The 21518-nt window shown below is 46.3% G+C and overlaps 1 protein-coding gene across 2 annotated transcripts in view; it reads right to left on the reverse strand.

Moving 5' to 3' along the window:
• Nucleotides 1–258: 258 nt before the first annotated feature.
• ankfy1 (ankyrin repeat and FYVE domain containing 1) overlaps nucleotides 259–21518 on the reverse strand; it is a 76755-nt gene continuing 55495 nt past the window's right edge. For both annotated transcript variants that reach the window (XM_085964192.1, XM_085964190.1), the window contains exons 16-25: nucleotides 19973–20091; nucleotides 18966–19122; nucleotides 17066–17266; nucleotides 16056–16232; nucleotides 14215–14362; nucleotides 11959–12049; nucleotides 11208–11332; nucleotides 7419–7565; nucleotides 6235–6325; nucleotides 259–3417 (exon numbers count right to left, since the gene is read on the reverse strand). In XM_085964192.1, coding sequence (XP_085820318.1) covers nucleotides 3285–3417; nucleotides 6235–6325; nucleotides 7419–7565; nucleotides 11208–11332; nucleotides 11959–12049; nucleotides 14215–14362; nucleotides 16056–16232; nucleotides 17066–17266; nucleotides 18966–19122; nucleotides 19973–20091 — 1389 coding nt within the window. In that variant the 3' untranslated portion in view covers nucleotides 259–3284. The remainder of the gene's footprint in view (nucleotides 3418–6234; nucleotides 6326–7418; nucleotides 7566–11207; nucleotides 11333–11958; nucleotides 12050–14214; nucleotides 14363–16055; nucleotides 16233–17065; nucleotides 17267–18965; nucleotides 19123–19972; nucleotides 20092–21518) is intronic.

Here is a 21518-nt window from a genome sequence, read left to right on the forward strand (position 1 = left end):
AATTTTACCATTGTATTGTGTCTATCTCAACACAGCTACACCCCTCACTACGGTTTCCTAGATATCCAGTGGCTGCCAATGCACTCATTGCCATTTTGCCATGTGACAAGCAGCCCCCATTATAGTATTATATTGATCGACAGCTCAAGCCACATTGGAGGGGCACTGGTCTCTGCGACCACTTTTGCCTATTACCACCGAGAATTACAGACTTTAACCCCACCTACTTTGTAATGAGAGAGAGAGAGAGAGTCAGGCTTTTGTTACCAAAGAGGACTATATTGATTATCATCATATCCCTAAGCACCAGTTAGCAACATCCTGGGTAATGTTCAATGACATTGCTGTACAGACTTATTCACCTATACACCGTAAACAGAAGTAAACATACACCATTATAGGACAATTCTGTGCAATAGGCTTCAATGTTAGTGCAAAAAATTAGCCATTACTAAAACAGATTTCTTCCAATACTGAATAATGGATCATAATTAATGGGGTTAAGGGCTGGAATAAATTTTAACCCATTGAGCACTTGCTACTCAAACAGGTTCCTCTATAATTTCATATTTGTTCTTTATTAGGTGAATGTAGTTTAATAGCTCATGGTTTTCTTTGAAAAGCACTGTTGATCATAGCACGTAACCAGAACTGAACATGGGAAAGTAATGTTCAGGTGGTGGCACAATGCAGTTCTCAATGGGTTAAAGGTCACTCATTACACAGAAGACTCCAATACAAGGGCAACAGCCGGGGGAGACAGAATAAGATGTTGGTGCTTTTGCTGCAATTTGATTTCCGCAAGTAATGACTGTCCCAATGGATAGGTCATTCGCACTGGGCACGACCGTTACATGTCCCACACCTGTTTGTGACTGCAGTTGGCATAAAGCAACTTGAAAACGAGTTTAATCCAACTGCTTATGGTAAACATTAATGATGGAGATTGGCCGACTATAGCTTGCTGACGAGTCCACCACTGCTGAGTCATTGCTCTTTTCCCAAGTCCTTCCTTCAAAGAAATTCTAGCCAAGCGTGCTCAAATGCATAATCACAATTTACGGGGAGGTTCTGTTGACTAATCTTGTGAATGACCAGATTTAAAAAAAGGTACGGTGGAATAAGATTTTAAAGGCATGAAATCTATATTTGAAATAATTTGGGATGTAACGGGGAAGAGAGATCCCCGTGATACTTCTCATGGCCATTGGCCGAAACATATGAATATTGACCGAAGTGCCAAGACTACTTGGGGAAAATGGTTACTCTACTTCAAACCCAGTGCTTCCATGAAAACACGATCTCCATCATCATTTAAATACTGAAACTGGTCTCACTGCAAGAACTGAGTGACCTCAGCTTGGTTCCCTGGCAAGTCTCAGCAGGAAGCAGTGATGGGTAACTAGGTGCTGTAAGTAAGCTAGCACAGATTGCTTAGCCCACAGGACCATGAAACATCAGAGACGTATCCACGGTAAATAAATGGAGAACGGCTTGAATCAACCCCACGCTGATTAAACTCTCCTTTGAAATGAATCCAACAATAGCACATTGTTCTCTCCACGTAACACAAGAACAGCCCCTGATGAATGGTTTAGAGCAGCTAGCGTGGTTAGCCAAAAATCTCTGTTAAAGTTTATTTATGTCAGCATCATTACATTATTCAACTCTGCTCACAAATGCACCAACATCATATTACACATGGAATGTTGTTCAACATAGTTGCTGACCTCAACCAAGAATTGAATGAAAACGTTTCCAAAAAGGCTGGATGTAGCTTTCATCCTACCCATCAGAGCCGAGACAAGCTGTAATAAACGCGTAGTATAGCACAGAATTATACATGGAATGTGAATGCAGAATATCAGCTGGTCAGCCTCACTTAAAGCAACAGGCTTCATATTCAAACGAATTGAGATAATGCAATGAAGTTTTGCCAAAACACTATAAAGCATTATATAGCACAGCACAAACTGCATAAAATAACTGGTGGTTTTGAAATATTTTACACAATTTTGACTGTACATTAAGTGGCAATCCTTGGAATAGTCCTTTTATGGATGAGATGACAGTTGTCCAAATGTAACCCTTTCCCCCTCCAGGTAGGCCCAAGTGTCATTCGAACATAACCACCAAAAACGGCTTCCCTGTGTCTTTTAGGACTAAAGCTTCCGAGATGATTAGTGATATTGTGGGACCCACAGCGAGTGCCCCCAGCACTGGCTGGGGAAACAGCTCCAATCTGACTTGGCCACCGTTGACAGCAGGGCCTCCAGCAAACCATTGTCTCCAGGATTCCCGTAAGAGCACATCAATTACCAGATTGCTGAGTGATGTTCGAAGATGCCGCAAACTAGGTTAGTGCTATACGTATGGCTCCGTACAAAGGACAGCCAGGTAAAGCAAACAGTGTACTGGACTAAAACTGGGAAATTCATGAACCACTGTACCAAGTAGTAGATTTTAAAAAGTTATTCCACCTTGTTCCAGTTTAAAAAAAAGAGACCATATTCTACCATGTACATGGCCGTGCATTTGGTCTAAATATGCAGCATTTCCCTTTTTTTAAAACGCACAACTATTTCTATTGGTGATAAAATATTTTCCTAAATTAGTGTTACTAACTTTGTTCCCGCAGAGATCCAAACCATTAAGGATTATACATTCAGCTGCTGCCATCTATGATTAGATGTAAACAGATCAGGAATTTGACAACCAAACTGAGGCACAGTTACCATGTACAGTCTACACAGGGCAAAACAGTCAGTCAATTCCCTCAAAGTGTTGCTTCCCCCCCACTGAGCTAGCCTATATTATTGTGCCAAGTCTTGTTGACATCTGTAAAGATCAAGATGACATTTGACAATACCTCTGGATAGAGTTGGAGGGGGAAAGAGAGTGTTAACTACGATTAATGAACAAGATTTTTTTTAAATACACAGTAGAGCAGAAACTGGAGAGAGTTAACTTGAAATGACACCAGGTCCTGAATATTTCTACTATTCAACCCCATCAGAATAGGGTCAAACCCAACCCCAGCCAGAAGCACCAGCACTCAATTCTGATCGATTCACATGGCTATGCATCCATCCATTCATGTCACCGAGTCCATTAATACATCGAAGAATCAAACAGCATAATTTCAATCTGAGTAATATAATGCGGTCCCCCAAGTGTTTGGGCTTCTCTTTGAAAGGCGCGAGTTCGATTCGAGCTTCCCGCTGCTGGAAAGGTGCTGTGTAGTGCTGCTAAAACACAAAACGCAAGGGCAACTCCAACAAGTACTAAGAGACCCCGCCCAGTGTCAGCACATCGAAGCAAATGTCGCACACCCTCACAGGCTTGTTCAACTCGAACTTGATGATGGGAATTTCCTTCATCGAACACTTGTGACAGAGCAATCGTCCACAGTGGCGGCTGTCAAGACAAAGAGGACTTGTATCAACAGAGCGCGCACACAGCTCCTGCAAACACTGCAATTTTTCTCTTCAACTTTACATCCACTACCAATGTTCCCGCTAAGGTGGCTGCACAATAATCAGACGGGTCCCGCGCAGACCGCTCACTGGCTTTTACACTGTAAATACCGCACATGCGCAGAAATTTAAAGGGACCGCACATTAAAAGAAACAGGCCGCGCAGAACAAAGCACAGCTCACAGGGAACCACTACATAACTTTACAAATGTTAAAAGTCTAACGGTACCAATGTTTTGTTGGCTACTAATAACACAAGGACAGCATATTTATTGCACAGAATAATCCATTTATTCTTAACTCTTTTTTGGGAGAGGTATTTTTATTAACCAATTGCTGATTATATAAAATGGGGGAAATTGGGTCTTAGAAGTTACTGAATTCAGGAAGCTGAATTAAACAGCCACAACTGAAGCTGAGGCACCATGGGCACGTCACTCACCACTGTCCCTGAAATGGAGACCTGACCTGCACACTCAGTAACCGCTCTGTACCGGTCAGCCTGAGCAGATCAGCAGCAATGCCATTTAAAAAAATTTTTTTTCCATTTAAAGAAAAGTCAACAAAGGCAGCAACAGAAGAATGTTCTCTCTACGCAACTGTTAAAGGTTTGCTCCTTTCTCAACCTCAGGACGTCCCAAAGTGCTTTACAACCACTGAAGTACTTTTGAAGTGGAGTCACTGTTGTAATGTAGGAAACGCAGCAGCCAATTTGCACACAGCAAGCTCCCACAAACAGCAATGTGATAAATGACCAGATCATCTGTTTTAGTGATCTTGGTTGAGGGATAAATATTGGCCAGGACACGGAGAACAGCCCCTGCTATTCTTCAAAATGGTGCCATGGGATCTTTTACGTCCACCTGATGGAGCAGACAGGGCCTCGATTTATTGTCTGATCCGAAAGACAGCACCGCCGACTGTGCAGCGTCCCTCAGTAGTGCACTGGAGTGTCAACCTGGATTATGTGCTCAAGTCCCTGGAGTAGGACTTAAACACACGACCTTCTCACTCAGGCGCGAGTGCTGCCACTGAGCCACGGCCGACACCCTTTAAGCTCCGCACTGTACATGGTTTTGATTCAAAGCAAACTGAAGGCCAGCTTCAATTTTCATGTGAATGAGCAGTGCACGTCTTTATATTTAAAGCTTTACCTCGAGTTTGTGCAGTTCAAATATGACCACCACCAAGCAACGTTCCCACTAAGCTGCATGGCCGCGCAGCTGTCGAGGTCCCGCGTAGGCCGCTTACCGGCTTTTGAATGGGTGATTTTGCGCATGCGTGAAATTTTGAATGGGCCGCGCACCCGTGTGTGGGGAAAATGCTAGAGTCCATTATAAAAAGATGGAATAGCAGAGCACTTGGAAAACAGTGACCGGATCGGACAAAGTCAACATGGATTTACAAAAAGTAAATCATGCTTGACTAATCTACTGGAATTTTTTGAGGATGTAACTGGTAGAATAGATAAGGGAGAACCAGTGGATGTGGTGTATTTGGACTTTCAGAAGGCTTTCGATAAGGTACCGCATAAGAGATTGGCATGTAAAGTTAAAGCACATGGGATTGGGGGTAAGGTACTGTCTTGGATAGAGAACTGGTTGGCAGACAGAAAGCAAAGAGCAGACGACACAAAGCTGGGTGGGCGTGTGCTGTGAGGAGGATGTCGAGAAACTCCAGGATGATTTGGACATGTTGGGTGATTGGGCAAAAACATGGCAGATGCAATATAACGTGGATAAATGTGAGGTTATCCACTTTGGTGGCAAAAACAGGAAGGCAGTAGATTGGGAGAAGGGGAAGTGCAACGAGACCTGGGTATCCTTGTGCACCAGTCACTGAAGGTAAGCATGCAGGTGCAGCAGGTGGCTTAAGGAGGCAAATGGTATGTTGGCCTTCGTAGCGAGAGGGTTTTTGAGTACAGGAACAAGGAGGTCTTGCTGCAGTTGTACAGGGCTTTGGCGAGACCACATCTTGAGTATTGTGTGCAGTTTTGGTCGCCCTAGCGGAGGAAGGATGTTCTTGCCATGGAAGGAGTTCAGCGAAGATTCACCAGGCTGATACCTGGGATGGCAGGAATGACGTATGAGGAGAGATTGGGTCGATTGGGCTTGTACTCACTGGAGTTTAGAAGAATGAGAGGTGATCTCATTGAAACTTATAAAATTCTGACAGGACTGGACAGACTAGATGCAGGAAGGATGTTCCCGATGGCGGGGGAGTCCAGAACCAGGGGCCACAGTCTAAGGATAAGGGGTAAGCCATTTAGGACAGAGATGAGGAGGAATTTCTTTACCTAGAGAGTGGCGAACCTGTGGAATTCTCTGCCACAGAAGGCAGTGGAGGCCAATTCATTAAATATATTCAAGAAGGAGCTGGATATATTTCTTAAGGCTAAAGGGATCAAGGGGTATGGGGAGAAAGCAGGGACAGGGTACTGAATTTGGATGATCAGCCATGATCGCATTGAATGGCGGAGCAGGCTCGAGGGGCCGAATGGCCTACTCCTGCTCCTATCTTCAATGTTTCTATGTTTCACCCCAAAAAAAATTACATTGCCAACAAGTATGATCAGGTTACAAATACAGAACCACCCTCAGACTGGTACAGGCTCAGGTCAGTCTGGTCAAAGCAGGTGTTGTGCAAATTGGTTTGTGTGGGGAAAATTTCAGCCTCAATTTCAATCAACTTATTGCTAAACTCTAGCCACGCAATCTGCAGCAGCAAAATATATTGGAGTTCACACAAGACAACTCACCAATGGTGTTTCCGCATAGTGACTCCAAACTTGGAAATGCACTCGAAGCAGTTGGAACCCTCACACCACGGAGGCTCCTTGGACAGCATGTCTGAAACAACATTAAAGTCAATAACACAGCGGGGGACTGGGTGGCGTCCAAGGTCATGCCTTGTAGGAATTTTTAAGTTATTGAGCAATTGGATACTTTGTAAATCTAAGGCGGCAGTCACATGGGTCTAGATCGCTTCCCCCCTAAATACAGACCGCTCGTCTCAGCACCCTTTGTTAATACCGGAGAATTTCAGGATGCAATGATGAAAATGCAACACTAGAAAAGGGAAGCCACAACAAACCATAAATCTTCGAGGGTACAGTGCGTGCACACGCCTCCCGACAACTCTCACCACTCCCAGCGTCCCCCCTCACCCTACACCACCCCATCTCCCCCTACACCGCACCCCCCCTCCACGACAGCTCACCCTGCTACGTTGTTGCTGGAGAGAAGATGCAGACCGTCAAGAGTGGTTTGGTGTCTTGCTGGTTTATGCGGAGAAGGGTGTGCTGCATTCTCTCCCCCCCCCCCCCCCCCGGGCCAGGCCCCATGCGGCAGAGTTGGCGCAGAGAGAAGCCTGCGGCTTCCTCCCATAGGGCGATGGAGAAAGTAAATGGCGGGCAAGTCACTCCAGACTGCTGTTACACACTTGCTGCTGAAGATGCAACACTGACACTGGACTGGCAGGAAGTCACTGAACTGTAGCATGGAGCCCTCGGATTCAAAAACAGGCAGAAAATAAAGTCCGATTGAAAGATGCCAGAGTACAATTTGCAGTAGTGGGACAGTCCATGGCCAAACAGTTGAAGACTTGTTATTCAGGCTCGGACAGAAAGTACAATTACACGGCAAAGTACTGACCAGTCACTTCAGCTGCAGATCAATACCTTCCCAAAAAGACAGAAAATTTGGGGGATAATGCGTCTTAAAGATTTCTTTTTTGAAGTTTATAAGCACATTAAAAGTTATGTTTTAGGATGTAAAACACAATGGTCAGATGGGGCCACTGTGCTGTTATTTTGGAGCTGTAATCAGATTGCAGCCCGTGCCAGGGGCTACACTGGTTCATGATGCAAAGTGCGGCAGGCTGAAGAAACAAGAGTCCGATGACCGGAATCAGGCTTGTAATTGCGGAGATTTAAGAAGTTACCTAGAAGCCGGAAGAGCAGCTGCTTTGTGGCCACCTGATAATTAAATATGTTGGTCCCCTGGTTGTTGTTGACTCCCAGACGGGCCCCAGCTCGCACAATGGCTCGACACAGGTTGGCATTTCCCTTCATGTAGGCCAACAGCAGGGCTGCCAGGAAAAGAGGCCACAGGTTAAACCAGAAATACTGAACACAAATACAAGAATTCTGAGACGCAACTTCTATTCCCAATTCAACAAACTTTTAAAAGTTAAAACTGTAACAGGAGGAGCACCAGCACATTTTCTCAAAGAATGGAAAGGCCCAAGATTCTATTCAGTCAGTCATTCAGCCCCTCGAGCCTGGTCCATCATTGAATCAGGTCATGGCCGATCTGTACCTCAACACCATTAAACAATAATCTACATTTATATGGGTAAATCAGACAAAAAGACACACCAAGCTAAAGGAGGAGATATTAGGAGGGGTGACCAATCGCTTGGCAGACAGCAGTCAATGCAGAAAGAAAAGACAGACTTGCATTTATATAGCGCCTTGCACGACCACCGGACATCTCAAAAGCCCTTTACAGCCAATGAAGAACTTTTGAAGTGGAGTCACAGTTGTAATGTGGGAAAATTCAAGTACAGGAAGCTCTCTTTTATCCGGCACCGATGGGACTGGCGTGGTGCCGGTTGATCAAAAAGTCCGGATTACAGAGGGGTATACTTACCAAGGTACGAGAGGCCCGTACACGGCCACAGGTGCAGGAGTCCCGGTTACACGGCACTTGTGCAGGAGCCCCGGTTGCACGGCCACAGGTGCAGGAGTCCCGGTTACACGGCCACAGATCCAGGAGTCCCTGTTGCACGGCCACAGGTGCAGGAGTCCCTGTTGCACGGCCACAGGTGCAGGAACCCTGGTTACACGGCCACAGGTGCAGGAGTCCCTGTTGCACGGCCACAGGTGCAGGAGTCCCTGTTGCACGGCCACAGGTGCAGGAGTCCCTGTTGCACGGCCACAGGTGCAGGAGTCCCTGTTGCACGGCCACAGGTGCAGGAGTCCCTGTTGCACGGCCACAGGTGCAGGAGTCCCTGTTGCACGGCCACAGGTGCAGGAGTCCCTGTTGCACGGCCACAGGTGCAGGAGTCCCTGTTGCACGGCCACAGGTGCAGGAGTCCCTGTTGCACGGCCACAGGTGCAGGAGTCCCTGTTGCACGGCCACAGGTGCAGGAGTCCCTGTTGCACGGCCACAGGTGCAGGAGTCCCTGTTGCACGGCCACAGGTGCAGGAGTCCCTGTTGCACGGCCACAGGTGCAGGAGTCCCTGTTGCACGGCCACAGGTGCAGGAGTCCCTGTTGCACGGCCACAGGTGCAGGAGTCCCTGTTGCACGGCCACAGGTGCAGGAGTCCCTGTTGCACGGCCACAGGTGCAGGAGTCCCTGTTGCACGGCCACAGGTGCAGGAGTCCCTGTTGCACGGCCACAGGTGCAGGAGTCCCTGTTGCACGGCCACAGGTGCAGGAGTCCCTGTTGCACGGCCACAGGTGCAGGAGTCCCTGTTGCACGGCCACAGGTGCAGGAGTCCCTGTTGCACGGCCACAGGTGCAGGAGTCCCTGTTGCACGGCCACAGGTGCAGGAGTCCCTGTTGCACGGCCACAGGTGCAGGAGTCCCTGTTGCACGGCCACAGGTGCAGGAGTCCCTGTTGCACGGCCACAGGTGCAGGAGTCCCTGTTGCACGGCCACAGGTGCAGGAGTCCCTGTTGCACGGCCACAGGTGCAGGAGTCCCTGTTGCACGGCCACAGGTGCAGGAGTCCCTGTTGCACGGCCACAGGTGCAGGAGTCCCTGTTGCACGGCCACAGGTGCAGGAGTCCCTGTTGCACGGCCACAGGTGCAGGAGTCCCTGTTGCACGGCCACAGGTGCAGGAGTCCCTGTTGCACGGCCACAGGTGCAGGAGTCCCTGTTGCACGGCCACAGGTGCAGGAACCCTGGTTACACGGCCACAGGTGCAGGAGTCCCTGTTGCACGGCCACAGGTGCAGGAGTCCCTGTTGCACGGCCACAGGTGCAGGAGTCCCTGTTGCACGGCCACAGGTGCAGGAGTCCCTGTTGCACGGCCACAGGTGCAGGAGTCCCTGTTGCACGGCCACAGGTGCAGGAGTCCCTGTTGCACGGCCACAGGTGCAGGAGTCCCTGTTGCACGGCCACAGGTGCAGGAGTCCCTGTTGCACGGCCACAGGTGCAGGAGTCCCTGTTGCACGGCCACAGGTGCAGGAGTCCCTGTTGCACGGCCACAGGTGCAGGAGTCCCTGTTGCACGGCCACAGGTGCAGGAGTCCCTGTTGCACGGCCACAGATCCAGGAGTCCCTGTTGCACGGCCACAGGTGCAGGAACCAAGGTTACACGGCCACAGGTGCAGGAGTCCCAGTTACACGGCCACAGGTGCAGGAGTCCCAGTTACACGGCCACAGGTGCAGGAGTCCCAGTTACACGGCCACAGGTGCAGGAGTCCCAGTTACACGGCCACAGGTGCAGGAGTCCCAGTTACACGGCCACAGGTGCAGGAGTCCCAGTTACACGGCCACAGGTGCAGGAGTCCCAGTTACACGGCCACAGGTGCAGGAGTCCCAGTTACACGGCCACAGGTGCAGGAGTCCCAGTTACACGGCCACAGGTGCAGGAGTCCCAGTTACACGGCCACAGGTGCAGGAGTCCCAGTTACACGGCCACAGGTGCAGGAGTCCCAGTTACACGGCCACAGGTGCAGGAGTCCCTGTTGCACGGCCACAGGTGCAGGAACCCTGGTTACACAGCCACTAATATATGGTAAAACTTACCTGAACCTACTCCTGAATTTTGCCAGTTAAGAGAGGTTTCCAGATATTTAGGTGCCGGTTAAAAGAGAGTTTCCTTATTGGGAAAAATAGCGCATCAACCAGCAGAGGATGGCGGTCAGTTCCTCAAATGTTGATTGACAAACAGCAGTAAATGTCAAAAAAATTCAAAGATAAAATAAATTAAAAAAAAAAAAAATCTAGCATGCGACGGTTATTCTTCTGTATATCTAACGCTCAAAAAGAAGAAACCATATAAAACAAACATGGAGGATAACCACAATAACCAAGCATAAATGAACAAGGTGCAGAAGATGCTGTACTTGGGGTGCGGGAGATGAACCGGTCACCGAGACGTGCGCAGGGCATTTAAACAACACAGGAGTGGGTCGTGTTACCTGAAATCAGGAAACTGAGGCACTAAAATCAGTAGACGGGCCTCATCCACATTCTGGTTTTCCCCAAATGTGACCCCCGATGTGTTTTCCTACATTAAATCGCACTATCTAAAAGCAAGCTGCTGCTAAATGATCTTTCCCAACTCTGATCTCCCCTGGCTCCATTTGTGTGAACAGCTGATCCGTATGCAGATTGCAAGACCCTCCTCTAACTCCCGGGTCACTGAACAGATATTCCGTGTGCCTATGTCACCACCGACTACAACAAAAGGATTGAGCAGTTATTTCCACCTCATCAATGGCTCCCCAACAAAATGTCAGTGTCGAATTGTTGCAGGTCCAGGGATTGGGAGACAACATTTCAAGTGAGTCCGAGACCAGCCTGTATATCGCATTAGTCAGCAATTCAGGAAAATTGAAATGATAAATCAGAGGTGCCTTAAGCTGACTCTACCTCAGATAGCAATTGCTGTAGATGCCAAACAAGATACAGGAACCACTATATACATAATATAGTTAGACTCAACAACAGTTACTTTCCCGAGGAGCTGATTTTGCCTCTCAGTTGAACATCTACCTGTGTTTCCTTCAGAATCCGGCTTATCCAACGAGTAGTCGGACATACATTCCAGGAAGAGCTCAAAGATGGTTGCTGCATTCTCCTTCCCATAATGTCCCAGGACATGCATAGGTGACTGACCCCTGTGAAGAACAAAAACAAAAAAGAAGGTCAGAATACAAACAGCAGTGATCGACATAAATTGGAGTCGGTATAGAAGCAAAGAGCTTTTAGGCTCAATGTTACTGCTGGCAATACTAGCAGGCGAATAATTTTGCACAACATTCCTCTGTACACTATTGTTGAAGGGGATTGACATCCCGATTAAAATGGAAACTTGTTCATTAATATTGCTAACAGTAATTTCAAAATCCTTGCCTTCATTTCAATCCACATACAGTCAAGGTCCAAGGCGACAACAGTGTGTACACACAAAATACCTGTGAACAGGTTATTTTCAGACCAATCTACTCAAGTTTATCGACTCCTATGAAATACACTAGTGCAGTTATTTACAGTACAACTTCCACAAGTTCCTAACCCAGTCCATTGACAAAACACCCATCATTGCCAGATTTCAACTAAAAGATTTTCAAAATGATATGCACATGAGGAGATGAAGTTAAAGGCTGTAATTCGGCCACATTGTTTGGGAAGTAACCCAATCACAAAAGTCTGAAATCGTATTACAGCCTTGATGGAATTATGTGTCAATTAAAAGGGCAGAGAGACCAGGGTGTTAATCTTTCCTCCCATTAACTGATCATACCTCACATTGAAGACTTCAGCATCGATGCTAGATTCAGTTAGGAGAATACGCACTACATTGAGGCGTCCGTGCATAACCGCCAGGTGAAGGGCTGAAAAACAACGGCACGTAAAGGCTAGGTGGATCGATTCAGCTAACACAGGAAGCATTAATGCACCAAGAATAAGTAGTCCTGCTTATGTGATGGCTTATTCATAAAATACATGTCCCATACTCTCAATTTCAGTTGAGTGCATCACCATCAGGATTGCTTTCAAAAAGCAAGTGATTATCCAATCTGACCAACTTTAAAAGCACATCCAACAGCTGACATCATGGATGAATTACTGAGCCTGACAGCAGCAGATCCACACATCAGTTATCCACTTCCCTGCACCAAGTTTAGTAACTTCAAAGCAGCTTCCTTCAAGATATCAGCAATCATTTTTGAAAAAAACCCAATGGAGATGGAGGAGGGAGGGACAAAAATGGAAATCTGGCACGAAGTGAAACCACAGCATTGGTCTACAGTGAAGGGAGCTTTACTCTGCACTTCGACACTTGGTCTTTTGAGAAAAGTATTCCATTCTCCAACACTGATGCTCATTCCAACGAGCACAATATTTACCCCCTCATCTCTTCCCCCAACCCCTAAAACGTGATGACACTCAGTTTGTTCACCTTGAATCAAAAGGTCACTGTGCTGTGAATCTGGGTGAGTATCAAGTTAAGGATGATAGGTTGCAAGGCATTGCAAACCTTTGATTCAGACTCTGTATATATACCCCCAGGCAGGTCATCAGCTGCTGCCAGGCAACATTGTGGTTTTGGCCCCAACACGGATGTTCAACCTTGGGAGGCAGGGGTACTAACAGTAGCAGTGAGTAATGTGCCAGCTGTTCTAGTCCTGAACCCTTTCTTGGGTGACAGCCAGCAATCCACCCCAACACCCTTGCTGCTGCACTCAATGCTCCACGTTACCAGCCTTAATATCCCCATCGACATTCCCCACTAATCTGACACCAACCTCTGACTCATCATACAGGTCTGCACTCAACCACTAACTGTACACTTCAGCAGCACTCCATCACCACCTCAAATCTCTTCTACAGGACTATCAACTCCACACGTGCACTCTCTTTATCCGCTCTGACCGAGACCAATTATTCATGCCATTGCAGTCTGGTCCCCAAGCCTGCTGTCAACTTTCAATATTACGCAAATCAACAATCTGCCCACCCCATCTCCTCTCACTGCCTGCCCCTTCGATTATCATTTATCTGCTCCACCTGCTGTTGTGATGCATCCTTCACCGCTTCCAATACCCAATTATGACACCTTATTTACACCCCCCAGTAAAGCAATGCACAGGAAGCGTTCCCAATTGGCCACCTCCCAAGGAAGCCACATGTAGCACCTCGTCAGGTTCTCCCAAGTTAACTGCACATCCCCCAGAAGCAAGACTGAATGGCTGTTCAATTGCTAAAGCTGCTTCAATTTCTCCACACGGCCTCAGCCCATCCTTGCTGTTTCGGTGCAGCTGTTGCTATGCTGCGCTCTCTTCACGGGCTCATTTGCTCCACCATCTCGAGTCCACAGCCAAATCTCTGCTCTTCCCATTGCAACTGTTCCCAACAGCTCTTGGAATTTTACTCTCAAACATTAACCTTGCCTGCACCTCGGGATTTCAGGTTTTTTTTCCCCCAAACGAACCAACACTTGGTTGCAAGTACACTTTAAAGCCTCTGTCTAAAAGAGGATGGGGTTAAATAGGAAAAAACAGCAAGGTTACCTACTAGAAGAACCTGGAAGTGAGTGCAATTTGTGAGCAATTAACAAGATAATTGCTTGTACAATTACTTGCGTTAGAGTGACAGCCATAACACAAACATCCTTCCTTTTCTCCAATTCTAGCCTCTTGCGCATCCCCGATTTCCTTCACTCCACCATTGGCAGCCGTGCCTTCAGCTGTCTAGGCCCCAAGCTCTGGAATTCCCTTCCTAAACCTTCGCCTCTCTCGCTCCATCTTTAAGATGTGCCTTAAAACCTACTTCTGACAAAACCTTTTGGTCACCTGTCCCAATGTCTCGGTGTCAAATTTTGTTTGATTACGCTCCTGTGCGGCACCTTGGGACGTTTTACTACTTTATAGGCTCTATACAAATACAGGTTATTGTTTTGTGTTTCCAGGGTTGGAGTTGAGAAAGTGATTTAGAGCAGCACGTTTACAAATGACAACCGTGCCCGTTTGAAGTCATTCCTTGCAAAGTCTCCTACCATTGTTCCCATTCTCATCGACTGCAGCAAACTCCACGCCGTTCTCCAGGAGCACAGAGCAGATAGTCGGCAGGTCCTGCTGAGCCGCCAGGTGGAGGGCCGTCTGACGGTGTTTGGTCAGCTCATTCACCTTGGCCCCGGCAAGCAGCTGGAACACAGGAAAAGCTCACTGGGATCAGACAGACCGCAAGTGACAATTACAACCCGACAGCACTTTAATTTGGCTACAGCAGGATAAAGCAAAAGGCAAATTATATACACAGCCTCTGCTCAGTTCCGACAGCAAACAAGGACCTTCGGCTGAGGAATGAATGCCTCGCAGTGAAAGCATCTTGGGTATAATTCTCGACATTGCCCAGACTCGTGATGGTACACACCAAGCAGCAGGGGGGCGGTTATCCAGGGTATGGGGCCACATAGCAGAAGTTGAAATTGGTTACAGTCACCACTAGCCTCAGTAGTGCAATATGTTAGAAAATACCACAGGAGTGAGATGCTGCACAGCGATATTCAAGCGCAGCGAATGGCAGGATACAGGTTTATGCTTACAATTTGCAGATTACAGCCATTAAACCGATAAGGATAGGAGAGAGGAAGAGAGAAATGGGTTAGCAGAGACTGGTTTTTCTGAACGCTCATGCTGCTGTTTTCAAACCATGTCATTAGTAGGAATGTGTGAAAGCAATTAATTATTTGGCTGCTAAAAAACAGCAATCAGGGTACGGGGATACAAGATCTTGAAGCGGGTAACAGATTAAGTTTGAAATCATTAATTCTATAGTTTGCATTCATGTGCAATACCAAATTTAAATTTGCATTAGGTTCTTAGATTTAATCCCACCAAGTGTTAATGCAATTAATATCTCCCTGGTCGGAGGTTTTTGTAAAGTGTTTAAAAAAAACAAAACTGGTTCATTGAATTTAAGCACATTAAAAACACCCAACAGAATTTTCAAACCAAATCAAGTGTAGTAGATGAGGATATTGGGTCTGGAACCCAGAGCAACCCTTAATCCGTACTCGAATTGCACAGAATTTACAGCTCAGAAACAGGCCATTCAGCCCAATAGGTCTGTGTCGGTGTTTGTGCTCCACACGAATCTCCTCCCACCTAACCCTATGTGCATACCCTTCTATTCCTTTCTCCCTCATGTACTTATCTAGCTTCACCTTAAATGCATCTATGCTATTTGCCTCAACTACTCCACTCTCTGGGTAAATAAGTTTCTCCCAAATTCCTTATTTGGACACCCCCACAAGCAGAAACATTTTCTTTACACCTACCCTACCAAATCCCTTCAAAATGTTAGACATCCATCAAGTCACACCTCAGCCTTCTATTTTTTTTTTGAGAAAGAGTCCCAGCCTGTTCAGTCTTTCCTGATAGTAATCACCTCTCATGATTGTAAAATGGTGTCATGACTGTAAAAATATTTTTTGGACCTTCTCCAGGGTATCAGTATCTTTTTTATAATATGGAGACCAGAACGGTGCACAGTGCTCCAAGTGTGCTCAAATCAAGGTTCGAGATCAGTTAAACGCCTGTGGAAACTCTTCAAACTCAAAGGTGTTTCAGCATCAAACAAATCACCGACTCAACTCCCTCGAATGGATGGGCTCAAGAACATTCAAGCTCCATGATTCAGCAACAAAGTCACAAACTTAACCAAGAGTAAACAAAATAAATAACTGGCTTTTAAAAAGCAAATCTTCCTCAAGATGCTGCAATGCTCATTCATCAAACATTAATGGTAAAAGAAGATGGAGTTACAATACTATAGGGACAGGCAACAGCAGTTCAGTGAACCCCACTGAGTGCACATCAATCGCCTCGGTCTTACCAGGTTCCGGACTATTATCTCCGAGCCTGCTTGTACAGCCAGGTGGAGTGGTGTAAGCTTGGATGCGTCCTGTACCCGTGAGTTCACGTTAGCGTGCACACTGATCAGGAACAGAACACTCTCGATGTCAGAGTTGTGTACTGCAATGTGAAGAAAGTTCCTCCCCTTGTTATCAACCTGAGGACAATGCATCAAAAAAAGAGAAAAGTTTACCATACCATATAACCCAATGCACATCCCATCCCATCCTATCCCCCATCCCATCACCCTCCCCAACTTCACTTCATACTGACATTGTGTACCAGTGTGACTGACACATTAGGTTTACAGCAAGAAACAGTGGCTCTTTGGTCAGAACATGAGCAGCAAGTATAACCTGACCAGCACTCACGCTGACCTTGCCGGTCTAACAGCAACTTCCTCTGCTCTGCCCCAATGCGCCTTAATCCCAACCACAGGACCAACAATTCTTGTGGCCTCTCAACAGATTACCAATTTAGTGCCAAGCTACGCCACATTTAAGGGCAGTTTTCATGCTGTAGACTTGTGTGCACTGGACAACTTAGGACACCTGCAGCTAAAGAAACTTAACACAGCCTGGGCTGGATTCTAACCTAGGTTACAAGGATGAAAAGACAGTCCCAGAAAGGACTGTGCCAGTGCACACTCACAGGCCAAGGTTCTTATTATGCATCAAGTAGTGTATAGGACCAGTGCACTACATTTGATGTAGAAGAGTTACTTTTGTCACTTAGCTAAAGGAGCCAGGTTAGACAGAAAACAGCTTCAAACTGCAGGCTGAATAGTTTGAGAATACTTGGTGACCAGTTTTCAATTTTGTCCAGTTTTTCCAGCTCCAGTTTCCAAACAACCTTAGCTTAAAGCTCAACATCCAATATAGCCCTGTAGTCATCACACTAACCAACATCCCTTCAAAATACTAAACTATCCAGGCCGTCACAAAATAAAAACCAATGCTAGTGTGTGAATGGTGATCGCCATGCTCTTGCCTGTTCGGCTGCTCCCGGCTCCCGTTTGAGGATCCACTCCGCGGCCCTGTTGTTCTTGTAGGTCATCGCACAGGCAAAGGGGGTCAGACCCTGACGATCCCGTATGTTTAGCCGGATATCAGGATGCGAGATCAGAAGCTGAATTATAACACTGTGCTGGTTGCTAATGGCAACGTGGATCGGAGTCCTTCCCTCTGCATCCTTGTAAAAAGTTTTTAAAAATCCCATTATTTGAATATGATTGACCAATTGCATTAATACTGTAGGAAGGGCATTCACAACAGTCTGCTCTCTGCCACCTTCTCATACACCTACAAGGTCGCAAGGCAAGACACCCTGCACTACCAGACTGTGACTCCTATTGATGCTTCATTTATGACCAAGTATAGTATCCAGGACCAGGCTAAACGGAGTTTTAAAAGCGAGCACTACTGTAGTCTTTAACACTGGCTTCCACAAAGACAGACCAGGTCTAGTGTTAGCAATTCTTTGGTCTCCTGGTGCCAGCCTGCGGGTACATCGCCCAAATGGCCATTCAATGCGAGTTTTGACAGTGACCATCAGTGTCCTATTTTACAGGGGCGGTCATCAAATCAGAACTCACTGGGGGAAAAGAAAATGACAAATAACTTTCTGCTTTTATTTTGTTGCATTTTGGTAAACATCACATTACAGAATACTTCAGAGCCCAAAATAAAAATAGAAAACACTGGCAAACACTCAGCAGGTCAGGCAGCATCTGTGGAGAGAGAAACAGTTAGTGTTTCAGGTCGATGACCTTTCATCAGAACTGAATCCTGTTGGAAGTTCTGACGAAAGGTCATCAACCTGAAACGTTAGCTCAGATTCTCTCTCCACAGGGCTTGCTCTCCTTGGTGCAGTGAAGGCCAAGAGGAGATTTAACAGAGGTGTTTAAAATCATGAAGGGGTTAGATAGAGTAAATAGAGAGAAACTGTTTCCAATGGCTGAAGGGTCGATAATGAGCGGACACAGATTTAAGGTGGCAAAAGAACCAGGGGCGACCGGGGGGGGGGGGGGGGGGAAACTTTTTTTATGCAACGCGTGGTTAGGATTTGGAATGCACCACCAGATAGGGGGGTGGATACAGATTCAATAGTAGCCTTCAAAAGGGAATTGGATTAAAAGGAGAAAAAAATGCAGGGATATGGGAAGAGAGTGGGGAAATGGGACAAAATGGATTGCTCTTCGAAGAAGCCGAATGGCCGCCTCCTGTGCTATACTGTTCTATGACTCTATGCTGCCAGGCTTGCCGAGTGTTTTCCAGCCACCACAGCAGTTTGCGTTTACTTCAGAGCTCAATTTTGTCTTCACTGGATATCCACACAGGCAGTCTCTCCAACAAAGGTTGCTGCATAGGGATCAGGAGCAGGAACCTTCCTCTCCCTAGCCCAGGCACCGAAGGCAGGTCACTCAACACAGACCAGCAATCAAAGTTCAGACCTTCTGGTTCATGTGTTACACCAGGACCTTCCTTCACTCTACGTTGCTATTTTCATCTAATATTTTACATTAGATATTCCTGAAAGATGCGACCCAGAGTGTGAAGGATGCAAAATGCAACTGTCAAAATAATTTTAAGAGTTGCTATTGTGAAACAAATAAGCCTCGGTATTTCGTTACCTTCTCTTTTCTCTCTTCCCACCCTCCCCCATTAGCCTGTTTCTCTCCCTCACCCTTACCTGGCCATTTTCTTCATCCATAGGTTTGTACCCAGGGAAAGGCTGAAACACATCAGGTGATTCTACCGCTGCTTAAATCGGGTAATAGCACCGTAACAGTGCAAGGCAGGAGCAGCAAATCTTTAAATCCAGCTTAATGTAGTAAGACAATACAACCAGACAAACGTGTTCGGATTGAATTATGCACTTGGCCACTGACCTGAGTATTCACATTGGCACCAAATTCCAGAAGGCACTGCACCACTTCCTCAAGGCCCCAGCTTGCTGCCATGTGCAATGGTGTCTGTCCATCATGTGCCTCCTCATCACCTTCACCATTGGGGCCTGGTCGTCTGGGACTGTTTCCATCACACCCACTGGAAATGAAAGGGAAAGGGTCGTTGTAGGAATACTCTGCACAGTAAAATCATCATTCCTTCTTTAAGTTACTACTCATCCATGAAAATTGAAGGATGACACCATTAAACTATTTCTGCACATTAGACACAGCGCGTTTAGAAAATGTCACCATGGAAGCTCATCAATTTTCAGAGATAGAGGAAATTTTGGCGTAACATAAAAATGATCGCAAGTAATTTACGTCAGAATTTTCTCAATCATTTATACCAAAAACGGGCGTCATGCCATACACAAGCCGTTGTTTTGGTGCATGTTTTCAGGACATTCTGGGCCGTTTACTTTTGTATCTTATCTTTAGGGTGAGAAACTCATTCACTAAACACAGGAAACTGCTATTTCTTAAAAAATTATCTCCTACCAGGTGCAGAGTATATACAGGTGGTGAGTACTAGCTATCACAGATTCCTAAAATGAAACAGCACACGGCAAAGGCTGCAGTAAAGATGAAAAAGCACCAGTGTCATTCGGTCAAAGTAACTAGCTGCACAGCCATGCTGACTAATCCAGTCACTCAAGAACCACCTGCCGAACAGGCAGGTGTGCATTACCTTCCCTCAATGGAGTGAGAACGAAGGCTCCACTACAGAACCTTGGAGGCCACTGACAAGGGGTTTTGTATACCAAAGTATCATACCACAGTAATAGGAAACAAAAGTACACCAGGCTGCCTACTCAGAATATTATTTTAAACTCTACTATTTAAAAAAAAAAGATTAGTTTTCAAAGTAGGTTTCATAAGATTGTAAGGAACATGGTGCAATTTTGTAAATAATAAAGATGGGGGTTTGAAGATGTCACAATCTACACCTGCGAATGAGGAAGCAGCCAGAGTTCTCGTTATTCTCATCAATAGCTCGATGTAACAGAGTCTGCAGACATCCCCCAGGTCCAGCACCCCAACACGTCGCATCACAGCCGTGTCTCACCTGAAATGAAACACAGTTTCCAGTTTAAGATGAAGTTGATCATACAGCAGTTAGAAATCTGCACAGAAAAGTCAGATGGTGTTTGAAGGAACTGAACAGCAATAAATATAAAATCAATAAACAGAAGGGTTTCAGAAATCCTGTTATTTAAAGTCTTGGATCTTAGTTCAAGTTTAGCAACTCCACCAGGCTAAACAAATCAGTGCTCAAGTAAAATATTCAAAGCATCTTAACAAAATAGGAAAAAGCTCACCCCATTCCTGTCTCCTCCCTCTCCCTTCAGTTGCTTTGGGACTGGTACACAACCCCAATGCCTTGTTTTGTGGAGTCAAGCTTCAAACCCTACATCCCAATCGCCAAGACCACCTGTCAACCTCCAGAGCACTGCCCAGCTCCATCCCTACCTCACCCTGCTGGGACTGGAACTCTCACCCCTGCCTGTGTTACCTCCAGGGTTAACCTCTCTAACAATCTTCCTGCTGACCTCCTGAACTTCACTACATAAAACAGCAACTCATCCAAAGCACTGCCTATTCTAAATTCTGCTCACCTGTCACAAGTCCTTCCGCTGGTGCCCAGCTCAATACATCGATCTCAAACTTCCAGTGTTCTCTATACAAATCCCTCACAGCCTTGCTCCACTCTGCCTGCACCCTTCTCTCTTCCAACACTGGCTTACTGTGTAGTCCCACCTCCACCAAAAGCAGCAGAGCCTGGAGTTACTGAGCCGATGTACTTGAACTCTCTTCCAAAACACTGCCACCGTGCGACAACCCTCCCCACTTTTAAAAGCTTCCTCAAAATTTAGCTCTTCAGCACGTCACCATTCATTTCTTTGAACCTCTGCTTATTGACTGCTTCATCTGTGAAACACCTTGGCACATGTTGAAGGAGTTCTGCAAGTGCACGTTATTCACAAGGTCACAAGAGTTATGATGAGGAAGGTCATTTGGCCTAGAAAGATCCTACAATCTCATTTCAGCATCCAGTTTCCTTAAAAAAAACAATTCCAAGGTTTTCACCTCCATTAGTCTTCCTGGAAGTCAATACAATTTACTCGATGGATGGAATAAAGAACTTCCTGACATCAGTTCTAACTTTATCTGTTACTAGATTGAATCTATGCCCCCATGTTCTACTCACTATTTAACAAATATTCCTGATTTACTTTTTAACATACCCATAACGATCTTGTATTCCCCAAACAAGATCTCTTTACATGCGCCGCCTTTCCAGGCTGAACAGCCCAAGTCTCCCCAGGCTTTCTTCGTAACTCAGACTTTTTTTTTTACACTAGGGGTCAGTCCGTGGCTCTGCTCCAAAGGCTTGAAGGTCTCATTTGTCTCAGTATGGATGCCACGTTCAAGGTGCCGTCTGATCAGAGCACTATATAGTTTGGCCACTACAGCTTGGAGTTCAATTAAAAC

This window comes from Somniosus microcephalus, chromosome 22 (assembly GCF_052327205.1).
Source record: "Somniosus microcephalus isolate GS21.2 chromosome 22, FLI_Smic_1.0, whole genome shotgun sequence".
Classification (NCBI taxonomy): Eukaryota; Metazoa; Chordata; class Chondrichthyes; order Squaliformes; family Somniosidae; genus Somniosus; species Somniosus microcephalus.